The sequence below is a fragment of the Etheostoma cragini genome, chromosome 6 (genome assembly GCF_013103735.1).
Source record: "Etheostoma cragini isolate CJK2018 chromosome 6, CSU_Ecrag_1.0, whole genome shotgun sequence".
Lineage (NCBI taxonomy): Eukaryota > Metazoa > Chordata > Actinopteri > Perciformes > Percidae > Etheostoma > Etheostoma cragini.
The window spans coordinates 9,323,964-9,336,249 of record NC_048412.1 but is presented as its reverse complement, the minus strand read 5'-3'; the positions used below and the strand labels follow the sequence as shown (position 1 = coordinate 9,336,249).

Below are 12,286 nucleotides of genomic sequence, written 5' to 3'. Positions count from 1 at the left end.
GAGGCAGTTCTGTAGGCAAAAGGGGGTCCAACCCGTTACTAGCATGGGGTACCTAATAAAGTGGCCGGTGAGTGTATATCTAACATGGGTAACCTTCACAAAGATGCACCTGGTCAGTAAATATTCCTCTCACCTTCCTGTGTAAAGTCTATGTTGAAGCTGGGCTCCTGGTTACTTTTCTTCTTATTGCCCAGCACTATCAGACTCTTACACAGAGGAGTGGTGGCATTGCTGTACTGTGAAGGAGTCAGATAGTACAACAGCTTGGGCCATAGCACCTACAAACAACAAAAAACACATAACGTTTCTGAACAATGTTCATCTGTCTAACACACACAATTGCCAACAATTGCCATTGACGGACATAAATCGAATCCCAACGGACAGCAATATGGCATCAATCATAATTCGGGTTACTTTGGTAAATATTGAGATAACGATTATCTAACACAATACTTATCGACTTTGGAAACAACACCACATTTGACCTTAAATATAATTTAAATGAGAAACAAATAAAAAAAAAAAAAATTAGATTTAAAAAATCTACATAATATTAACTATGTTGTAACGTTAGTGCACTGCCACAACCAACTGAATACTTTACTAAATAAATTCATCATTTTAGTAAACTTCTACTTTACATATTCCAGTTAGTAATTTAGCAAAAATGTGCACTATAACAGTTTCATCTCAATTATCTTGTTTTCATAATTGCTGGAAGCAAAAATCGTATTTGAAAATAACATTTGAGTAATAGGCCAGCCCTACAACAGATCACACTAGTGGGTAGATGATTAGATGGTGTATGTACATCAGCTAGTCGTCCAACAGTGGTGGTGAGGAGATGAAGGGTGTTGTCACACATCGTCCTCAATGCCTCGTTAGTCACCTCCTCTGGATCTGTGGGCTTCTGGACTCGCTAAAGACACAATCACACATAAATACATGTAGAACATTCTCCTTTAGCTGCTCAGATGTTCTCATGAATTGCTAAGTCCTGTCTACTACTTTTAGCCTCAGCAGATATAAAACACCTGTGCACAACATAAAACCATCTGTTGCACTGATAACTTATTGGCTGGTGTGTGTATTCCATGTTATCCATTGACCTCATGCACGTACATGTCTGCATTTCTTTAATTGTTTTCTTAATTTTTTTTTCATTTTATAAGCTTTGTTAAACATGAGATGGAAAATTCTTGAAATAAATGGAGCAGTAATTCTCTTTCTGGAAGATTCATTAAGTAATAAAAACTACCACTCAATCTACAGTACTATATTCGCCCAAGCCACATATGCAAAGATATAAATACATAAATAGATGGTTATGAGAGATACATTTGATAGAAATAAACAGAAGAAGTTGTACCCGATACGTGTCAGGTAAGGCACAGTGTTGAACGATGAATCGAACCAGTAGCTCCCCCCCCTCTAACTCCAGGTAGCCGTGATGAGCCATCGCACTGATCACCTGGACCACGTGCTTCTTGACCTGGGACACAAAGAGAATCCGTGTGATTCAGGTGAACTAGACTGTTAAACATGTTTAAGAGAAAAACTTACAGCGTTTAGAGGAGGCTACATATGTGTTACCTTGTTGCCGTGGTCAGCCATTGGTTGTCTGATGCTGGCCAGAATCAGCAGCTTCTTACTCTCCATTGTGGAAGCTGCAAAACACGCGAACATACACGTACGCGTACACACACACGCACACACACACACACGCACACACAAACATAAATAACTAGATAAAAAAGTTTCAAGGATAAACACAGAAGGGCAATGTAGTCTACATGACTTTGATATAATTCAGGGAACGCCAAAGGACTTTTAATTAAATCATTGATGCGTGTGGAGTAACAGATACTAGATTAGACTGATATTAATAGATTTAGTGTGTATAGGCCGAGTTGGGGGGTGCAAGGGTCACTTAGTGTATTTTCTCACTGCTGGAGTTGATTAGGTGACGAAGGACAGCCAGGGAGCCCATCCTGCTTCGCTCATTACTGTTCTCCAACTTCTGAAGAACAAACATGACCAGCCGGTCTGGGAAGGAGTTTGCTGGAGGGAGAGGAGTGGAGAGGAGGGAGAAAGAAATTAAAAATGGTCAGAGAATTCCAGAAAACCACAGGAAAGACAAGCAGGATAAGAAAGAAGGGGAGAGAAGTAGCCCATCTGCCACAGTTCAAATGATTATTTCAGAGTCCTGCACTGTAATGGATGATCTCATTACTGTTCTTGTGACTCCATAGAACTAAAACAGATAGAAAGGCCTGATGCTGTCAGACAAAATTCAGCTATTACCCCACACTTAACTTGTTTACCACAGACTCTGTTACTCAACAGTCTTCACCATTTGCGTAATTTAATTTAGCGGCAATAAAGAGCAAATTTAACATACAGATACACACAAACAAAGCTTAGTACCTAGTAAGCTGAAGCAGCGCAAAACCTCGTTGTGGTTCTTGACAGTAGGAGGGTTACTGTAATCCACAGGGGCAGACACCTGGGGAAGAGAAAGGAAATGTTACACTGTTCTCTGTGACAGCCATGTGTCAACTTCCTGTGCACCCTCAAACGCCAGTACAATATATGCCATGATAGGAGTGCTGACATTTTTGTTACATGGAGAAAAATTACAATCATAGAGTAAGTTTATTCAATCTCTACAGAAATGGCTAACTGTAACATGTGCCTTCTACCCATGTAGTAGTAGTATTAATAATGAGGAAAATAACAGTCCATCCATCCATCCATCCATCGTCATCCGCTTGTCTGGTATCGAGTCATGGGGGGTGCAGCTCCAGCTGGGGGGCCCCAAACTTCCCTTTCCCGAGCCACATTTACCAGCTCCGACTGGGGATCCTGAGGCGTTCCCAGACCAGGTTGGAGATATAATCTCTCCTGCCTGGAATACCTCCCTAGGGAGGCACCCAGAAGGCATCCTTACCAGGTGCCCAAAACCACCTCAACTGGCTCCTTTCGACGCTAATGAGCACCGGCTCTACTTTGAGTTCCTCAGGAATGACCAACCTTCTCACCCTATCTCTAAGGGAGATGCCAGCCAACCATTTTGGCCGCTTGTACCTTGGATCTCGTTCTTTCGGTCATGACGGAAAATAAATGGTAATGCTAGTTTGCGGTGACTACCATTTGTTTGTCCAAGGAGTGGCTGACTAAACATGCTCTTCAATAACAATCACAGTTTCTTCCTTGGGGCAGGTTGTTTTCAAGCAGCTAATTTGGACATGCTGATTTAGCCAACTTCCGTTACACACACTTAGAGTTTGGCGTTTAGAAACACGGTTATAAGATTTTGTAAGTTTGTTGATCAGATCAGATATAAATGATAACTAACTGTTCTGACAGTTGCGCTGTAACAATGTGGTAAAATACCCTTGGCCTCCACTAGACAATCCAGATCAGAGTCATTGTGGTCAAATGTTGCAACAGTCAAGGCATAGGGCCGAGTGTCAGCTGAGTCACAAGGTAATGAACACATCTGACTACTGCAACTCTCTAACAGTCATTTGACACGTGTAAAAAAAGAAATCGCAACATAAGATAGATATAAGATGCAAAAAGATTAATCCAGTCTGCCCACTATTTAGGCACAGATTTGTAGTTTCAATGTGGTGAATCGTTCTGTCAACAAGCAAGAACCCTGAGACACAAGGTCTGCATTGTATGACAGAAACCTAGCCTTGTGACAGAAAGTGGTACACAGACTGGTGGCAAACAGCAACCAGTGGCAGTGGTCAGACCAGACAAATCCAAGTAAAGCTAACATAAGGTAGAAGTGTTTAATGCCTGTGGTTTGCTCCAGGGATATTACTGGGCACTCCCACCACTCTTTTTCCTCAACATTCTGACTTGAAATTAACCCCCAAACCAAACAAAACACAACCAAAACACAACCTAAAAGCAAAAGCCCCATGCTGCTAAAACTAACAAATCGACTTTTTTATAATAATGGCATTTACAGTATATATATATATATATATATATATATAGTGTTAAATTATGATTTAGCACAATACAGTGTACAGGTATTCCAAGTTAGGCTGTCAGGACTATGGCAGTTCTTATTTGACAGCTTATTAAGAGCTGAAAATGTGACAATTTTTAACCATTTCAAGCTTGTTGCACATTGTGCCTCCTAAATTTAATAGCTGTGTTAGAGTGCTAACCAGTCTGGTAAACAATGCCTGCTTTGGATGTATAAGTACAGGAGGGGCACAATCTCTACGAGCAGGATTTCTGCCAAGTGCCACCTTTTTATGAACATCTGTGTCATGTGTCAGTCACCACTTCAGTATTAAAGCTGCAGTGTTTAACAAAGTGTGTACTGAATGTGTACCTGTTGATGCAGTGCAAAGAGTAGACTGTCCAGTTGTGTCTCGAGCACCCTGCTGCCCATGCTGACGGAAGCATCGAGCATTTGGCACAGACTCTGAGTGGAGGGAGATGAAAGAAACATATGTGTTTGTGTTAGGTTGCGAATGTGGAAATGAACTGCTACCCCCTCTGTCAGCTCTAGCCAGTGGAAAAAAAAAAGCTGAGAAATCAGGCTAATTACAAAAGCTGGTCAGTCTCAAGTCCTGTTGCCTGAGCTCACTACTATTCATGAGCTCGCCCAATTGTGCTGGGTAAAGGATACTTGTAGCTCCAATTGGCTAGCTGTTCAGACAACTGGCACAAATCAAGCTGAGACTTTCTGCAGGGTCTCTATACCACCCTTGAATGGCTTAAAACAAGATACCGGGAGAGCGATGGTCTACTGTTGTTATCCATGTGGCAAAAGTCCATAATAAACAGTCCACTGTGCTCATGCTGCAGCCCATACGCACCTTGCTAATGACATAGTGCTCAGTATTTTTCTTGTACAGAGACAGGATGGCAGGAATGAGTTTAGGAATCTGCTCCTCCAGTTTATCGCTGGCCATCAGATGACACATAGAGCCCACTGCTTCAGCTACTGTTAACCTCAACTGGAACACACAGAAAGGTGAGACACCACAGAGGTTAGACTACATAGATTCACTCACTTGTAACATAAATTAGGAAAGTGTAAATAGGGAAGAAACAAAAAAGGAGAACACTAGAATTAAAAATATATAAAAAGACATCATGTCCCTTAAAAGATAATACTACATGTTTATTTAAGCAAGTGTTCTGTCACTGTATGAATATCCTTCTGAAATCATTTGTCTTCAAGAGATCATGAGTGTGCTTGTACTAGAATCTTTGTTTAAATATTCAGTGACCAGAATTGTGAATGTTGTCCTGGTGAACCAATCAGCTCTAATAGATTCCCTGCCAACTGTAATGCAGCACTGGGCCATAGTGGTTAAACTCTTAAATAAGGTCAGCGTGGCTTAAGTATGGACTCCATACAAACACAACAAATACCTTGTATGGTTACTAAACTATTAAGATCTTGGAGAATATATGCTCTATCTTGCTGACAGATTTAACTCTGGCCGAGATTACAGAAGAAATGAAGATTACACCAGAGAAACTTCTCACTTTGAGAATTTGCCGCTTTGGCAATGTGGAAGAGCTTTAAACCTGCATTCAATCTTAAGTTGTGGAATATTAGTCTGTTCAAAAAAAAAAAAACAGTATTTGAAGTTTTTGTTACAAACTAAAACATTTACTGTACATACTGAAAAATGTCTCATGGGTTTGCTTTACTTTGAATCACTGCACTAATATTTAGTTGCATAACCATTATTTCTGAGAACCGCTTCACATCTGTGTAGCATGGAGTCGACCAACCTCTGGCACCAGTGAACAGGTATTCCAGCTCAGGACGATTGAACTACATTCCACAATGGTGTGTTTTGGGTCATTGTCTTGTTGCAAGACCCGTTTCAAAAGGCATTTCTTCTTCAGCATGAGTCAACATGACCTCTTCGAGTATTTTGATGTATTGAAACTGATCCATGATCCCTGGTATGTGATAAATAGGCCCAACCCCCAAGTATGAGAAACATCCCTATAACAGGATTTTTGCACCTCCGTGCTTTCCTGTCTCCACAGTGAAGTGTGTGGCTTGAATTCACAGTGCCAGTCAATGTGTCCTTTGACAAATTTCAACTTATTCAGTACATGTCTTTTTTTCCCCACCAATGGGACTTTGCGGGGGCTTCTAGCTTTGCTTCACATAGCCTTCATCTGATTGTAACAGTACTCACAGGTAACTGTCTTCAGGTTAAGTCAGGTAAGTCTTCTTTGATCTTGCTGCAGCTGATCATTGATTGAGCCTTTGCCATTGTGGCTATTCTTCGATCCATTGGAATGGTAATTAACTGTTTAGTCCCACGTTGTTCAGGCTTTGGATGCCTTTTCAAGGCGTTTGAAATCATTTTGGCTGAGCAGCCTAGAAATTTCTGCACTTCTTTATGTTTTCCCCTCTCCAATCAACTTCTTAATCTAAGTCTGCTGTTCCTTAGAGCAATGTCTGGAACAACCCATTTTGTATTTTAGTATGAAATGAACTATAATCAGCATGCACAACATGTGCTTCATTCCTTAAATATGGGCCATATTTGGCATGTTTCTTCACAGAATCAATTACCTCACTAATTGAACACAACACTGTTATTATTTTGAACATGTCCCTTTCAATTACAGATTCAAGTACACAGAATGAGCAGCATGCATGTCATGACTGTTGGGTCTATTGGTTTTCTATGACTCTATAACACTTACTAGTAAATTATTTGCCATGTGGAAATATCACTTCTACCAAAAGATATGATTTATGAGGTTAGTGATGTTGGATTGCTATTATTTTGAACACAGCTGCAATTTTTAGCTTGGTCTGAACTAGGCTTAATCATTCAATTGTAATAAAATATGTTGTCTGTTGTAACCTCCTAGTTTCTACAATATGATAGCCTGTCAGTTTAGGTGATGCAATGGCTCAGGCTCTTGTTATGGATAAGTGTGTGGTCGGGGTCAGGGATTTCCTGGTTGTAGTAATGGCCTGGAAAGCTTAATCACATTTGTAAGTGTTAACCTTCAGTGTTATTTCCAAGTGTGCATTCAAAGCTTTCAATGGCTTACCTCTCCTTCCCTACCTACTCGACTTCTTTCAATATTGCCTGAACATGACTTTGTAGCTTGTATATCAAACCATTTTGCTCAACCCTTAACATTGACCTACAGCAACCTTACCTTAGACTCCCTGCTTTGTAACCAATTATTGAAGAGGATATCAAAAGCAGCATAGATTTCACTGGAGAATGTGTCTTTTCTGACTGTGGGATCTGGAGCCTTGTCCAGGTTGGCCAGGTACTCCAAGATACTATCACTGAAATGACACAGAGCTGGAGGGAGAGAATAAAACAGAGGAAAAGGGAAATTAGGGGGAGTAGAAAACAATTGACAAAACTGACAAACCTGGATGAAAGAGTAAAGGGAGAAAGTGTAGGGAGAAAGTGTTTTTGGCAGGAGAATACCTAGAGGTAGTGTTTTAAGGTTGATATACTTCAACAAATATCATAATTTCAAAAAAGCATGAGGGTAGGTTCTTACCAGAGGAGAAGACCCACTTCATGTTGTCCTGTTTGGCCATACTCAACATGGGCAACATGGTGCCCAGAATAGCGTTGAGGAAAGGTACCATGCCATAAACTAGAAAACAAGGCAGAATAAAGCATTAATGGTGCTTTTTTGTTATTATCTACTTCCTCTGTAAAGCAGGAAGATGTACACTTTAATACATGGAGAAAGTCCCTGGTGAAATCCATCTTTTGTTAAAATAAAATAAATATAATTTTAAAATATCTCTGTGCTGGTCAATGATTTACAGCTACTAAAACTGGCAAAGTTTATACTTCCTCTAAAAATTCTGGGCTATGCATCGTTAATCTGCAGGTTATGTGGACACAAAGAGCAGCTTCTCAGAGGCTGGAAAAACACAATGACCAGGGTGCTGCGCGGGACCTTTTAGCCCTGGATCTAGATCTGATTTATTCCACATTTTTTACTCATTAAGTATCTGCTCATAGGGTCCTGAATATGTCTATACATGTAATAAAGAAGCAAATGCACCTTTAGTAGAACTGCATTTACCTTTGTAAAGCAAGCCCAATGTAGATGTGTTTGACAGCTTATTAGCTCTTAGCAGGAACTGTTAGCTAACCAAACCCTAAATAAACATACAAATTCATGCAAAGTTTTGGACCTGTACATGCTGCTTTTTTGGACAGGTTAAACAGGTTTATGTATTTCTCAACAACGTCTGAAAACCTGCCTTAAGAGCCAAAGTTCTGATTTTCTGGTGTGTGTGTGTGTGTGCGTGTGCGTGTGCGTGTGTGTGTGTGTATGGTCTTCCTTATGGCCTTAAGGTGGTTTATTTGTGTTTATGTGTGTAAATATATTTTCTTACCATTGGAATCAGAAAGGTTGGCTAGTGTCTGTACCACAAAGAAGTGAGGTAGGAGCCCTGGCTGAAACTTGCTTAGTATCTCCTCCATGATGTCATTAATGTGCTTGTTACCCACAGCAACCAAGATATTACTGGCTGCCTGCTGCCAATCAGGGATGACCTCCTGAATAAACCAGAAAGACAGTGAAAAGAGTAAGGTACATCATTTAATATCTGCCCACTGCAAGACACAAAAGAATAATTAACATCTCATATTTTTACCTTTGATCGTGTCATTTCATCTGAGGCCAAGGAGATGATACTTTTTATCTTTGGGTAACTGATCTCCTCTATCCTGCAGCCCACAATCAGCTCAATAGTCCGGAGAATCACAACTCTGTGACTCACTACCAACTAGATAAAGAGGAGGAGGAGGAGAAGAATTAGAAGGAGGAGGACAGGAATAACAGAAAGAGCACATAAAATGGAATACTAATTAATGACAGCAATTATTTAGCTGCAGTAAAATGCTTACAATTGGCTTTCACATAGACAATGTAAAATATGATACACAGCATATACATGTCACTGATCATTTCCTCAGTGTAAAGATGCCAACATCTGATAACTACAAAGTCTGGGCTGTGACAGTATGATAAGCTGTTGCAGCATCATACAGACACAAGCTGATTCAGAGCTCTATGGGGAAATTTCTATGATGCAAAAACGCTACAAGTAAAAAGCAAATAACTGAATTTAAGGGATTTTTTTCTGTTAAACATCGAGCCACATTTCTTTTTAGAATGATTCTATTGGCCCATGCAGGTTAAATGTTAGCAGAGTATATACTAGGGCAGGGCGATATGGAGGAAATCAAACATCACAATATTTTTGACCAAATACCTCGATATCGATACCACAACAATATTGTAGTGTTGACTTTTGGTGCTTTCGCAAAATAGTTAGACAATGAGATTTTGTAATGTGAATATAATGACTAAATGGGTAAAGGCAAATAATAGAACAGTTACAACAGTCTGGTAAGATCAGAAAATGACATTCACTTTACTGTAATACAGCCTCTAAAACCAGGAAAAGACAACACTTATGCCATATTACGATATAGAAACCAAACCACATGCATGGGCTCTCAGCGGTCTTTTAAGAGTGACCAGATTTAACAGATTAGTAGCAGACCATTGTTAGCGGGGGTTAGTAGAGTCAAGTCAAATCCACAGACATTTCCATCATAGACGCAAGACTTTTCGTGCTTACTGCAATCCTGCTTAATGTTCAACACGGGGACTTCCCCTGTATAATGTGGACAGTATGATCACAAAGTGCAGTCACAGTAATTAAGCACTGTATGTAACTGGGAAGTGTTTTAGGTAGTTTTGACACATGACACCAATAGTAACACCAGCACTGGAAGCCAAGTTAAATGGTAATTTTAGCATGATCATGTAGTCATACTTTTCTGGCTTAGTTGACATGGGCTACAAGATCGTGTACTGATAATTTGTTCCACGTTACCTTGGTATGTTTTATTGGCTGAGACTGTTGTGTGACAAACAGTGTAAAAGCTGATTTATGGTTTTGAGGCTCCATGCAGAGCTTTTGCGGTATCCTACGTAAGTGGCCTGAAGCTTATACTCGTGCATTGGTGTGTGCGTTGATCTCTTTAAGAGAACTGCAGGGCCGGTAAGTGACGGTGATTAGCTTTTAAGCAAGGACTCTAAAGAGGCATAGTGGGAGAAACAAAGTGTCGCCCCTTTCTGACAATGGTCAAAAATATCAGTGTTTCCTCTATGTTGATTTTGTAGTGATGGCCCACCATGGGAAACTTTCTACAGCCACAGTATCAGAAATAGGGAAGATGCACAATATAGTTGCGGTTGCCTTTTAAGTTATCCTGCCGAAATATTGCTCACATTGCAATTTAACAACAAATGGAATTATTCAGGAGGTTATTGGGCCTAAAGGAAACACTGAACATTTAGCAGGAAAAGTTAACCCTTTCCTTGATTTTATTTGATGTACAGAGAAGAAGTCCCCCCAAAATCAGTTGGAGGAAATGCAATGCTATTATGTCACGGCCTAGCCAAGGCGTGTAGTTACATTTCTGGAGAGGTGCACGTCAGGCTACAGCGAAGAGTCCAGTGTAGGGTCGGTATCGCCACATCCCTATGTACGTACTCAGGGTGTCGATTTAACGCAGAAGTGTAAATCAGCCTTAAGCGTTTTCTGGAGTTTTACCTTTGGGTGTTTCAGAAGGTAGTCTTGGCACATGGCTAACACTCTGTCTGGGTGCTGTTTTCCTAGGGTCAAAATAGACTTTCTGACCTGTTCCTGCACCACTGAGTCTTTATCAGTGGCTGCATCAAGCAGAGCTAGGGTGACCTCTATAAGGGAAAAACAACACAAGAGAGACAAATCTGATTAGGTAGATTTAACTCTAGAAAAAAATACAGAAATGGAATAACCACAAATGGCTACAAAGCGTTTGAGAAACACGTACGGCAAAACTTTGGAAACCTGAGAAAAAATACACATGGGTTCTCATCCAAAACTGTGTCTAATGGCACAAATAAATTCTGTTTGCTCCCTAGAGGCAGACGTGGAAACAAATTGGCAGAGAAGGGAAGAAAACAGCAGAGAAGAGAAAGGACTCACGTTCCACATCTGTCTTGTCCATGGTGGACGGCAAGGGGGCTGGTCCTGGGGATGTAGCTTCCGTCTCAGGGTACAGGTGGGAAGAGGCTGCCTGGACCTGCCTGAACATAATTTGAAATGTGAATATAAAGTGACCATTTATGTAATACTGGCAATGGTTCAACGGACTGTCCTTATATTCATTGAAAATATTTTATGATCCCTTTTAACATGTGAATCCTCTAATGGCAGACCAAGGCTATACTGTATGTGTATATTTAAACTAAAACTTTGATTTGGTTGTAACGTCATCACTGCAGCTTTCTGCTAAAGCTTCTTACTGTTTTTTTCCTTCACATGACTGACACTGACCGACAACATGACAGCAGACATTAGAGATTACAAATATTGAGACAATTATTTTTGTCGTTAACCAAAAGCTATCGCATTTGGATAATCTGAATTTGCTTTAAAATCTCACTTCAGTTGTCTGTTATTTATTAGCAAGCTACCTGTCCAAGCCAGGTACGCTAACCTACGTTACCCCCAACTATGTTATAACGTTAACAAACGGTAGCTCGTACACTAACGTTTACTTTTAAACCCAGTTTGCAGTGTAGGCTGAGTAAAACTCTGCGTCATGTCTTTTGTAGCTGATGTTATAACGTTACTTTCATATGCACGTATGCTGCTTGAGTGGTGATGATGCAGCAGCAGCAGCAGCAGTGGGCTAACCTAACTAGCTACCGTTACTGGGACACGTTAGCATGCTAATCTAGCAGCTGCTGCTACGGAAGAAGAACAGACAGTGTCCTCACATTACAGATTAAAGAAAAACAAAAGATTTGCTAATAAGGCTAACTTACCAAGTCCCAGTAAACAAAGACCTCTCGCGAAAATACTGCTTCTTATCTCGGTTGAAACAATATGCTTCCCTGTCAGTGGCACGGTAACTGTTGGAGCTGTGTGTCTTTCGGTCACTGCAGGTGTAAACATGCCTGGTCATGTGCTTCTAGTCAGCAGGAACCATAGATAGCAGGAACGGATCAGCCAGGGGGCGTACCCAAACACATAGCACTGAGGCAGATAGAGCTGCTACTCACAGCATACTATTGCCTAACGGAGGAATTAACTTTATAATCAAAGTAATCAAACTAGCTATTAAACATTGCTCTTTCATCCAAGTTTCACACTGGCATAATGAAGCAACGGGGAAAGAAGTATTTAGATACTTTAATTAAGTAAATTTAC

At 40.4% G+C, this 12,286-nt stretch overlaps 1 protein-coding gene across 3 annotated transcripts in view; it reads right to left on the bottom strand.

The window, feature by feature from the left end:
- mroh1 (maestro heat-like repeat family member 1) overlaps window positions 1-12,056 on the bottom strand; it is a 26,649-nt gene extending 14,593 nt beyond the window's left edge. For 2 of the 3 annotated variants that reach the window (XM_034873816.1, XM_034873817.1), the window contains exons 1-15: window positions 11,902-12,056; window positions 11,057-11,157; window positions 10,640-10,785; window positions 8,666-8,797; window positions 8,405-8,567; window positions 7,549-7,647; window positions 7,189-7,340; window positions 4,854-4,994; window positions 4,364-4,456; window positions 2,431-2,509; window positions 1,951-2,064; window positions 1,597-1,670; window positions 1,373-1,495; window positions 815-922; window positions 134-278 (exon numbers count right to left, since the gene is read on the bottom strand). In XM_034873816.1, the coding sequence (XP_034729707.1) occupies window positions 134-278; window positions 815-922; window positions 1,373-1,495; window positions 1,597-1,670; window positions 1,951-2,064; window positions 2,431-2,509; window positions 4,364-4,456; window positions 4,854-4,994; window positions 7,189-7,340; window positions 7,549-7,647; window positions 8,405-8,567; window positions 8,666-8,797; window positions 10,640-10,785; window positions 11,057-11,157; window positions 11,902-12,041 (1,810 nt within the window). In that variant the 5' untranslated portion in view covers window positions 12,042-12,056. The remainder of the gene's footprint in view (window positions 1-133; window positions 279-814; window positions 923-1,372; window positions 1,496-1,596; window positions 1,671-1,950; window positions 2,065-2,430; window positions 2,510-4,363; window positions 4,457-4,853; window positions 4,995-7,188; window positions 7,341-7,548; window positions 7,648-8,404; window positions 8,568-8,665; window positions 8,798-10,639; window positions 10,786-11,056; window positions 11,158-11,901) is intronic. The other variant, XM_034873818.1, reaches the window with a different exon arrangement.
- Window positions 12,057-12,286: the final 230 nt, after the last annotated feature.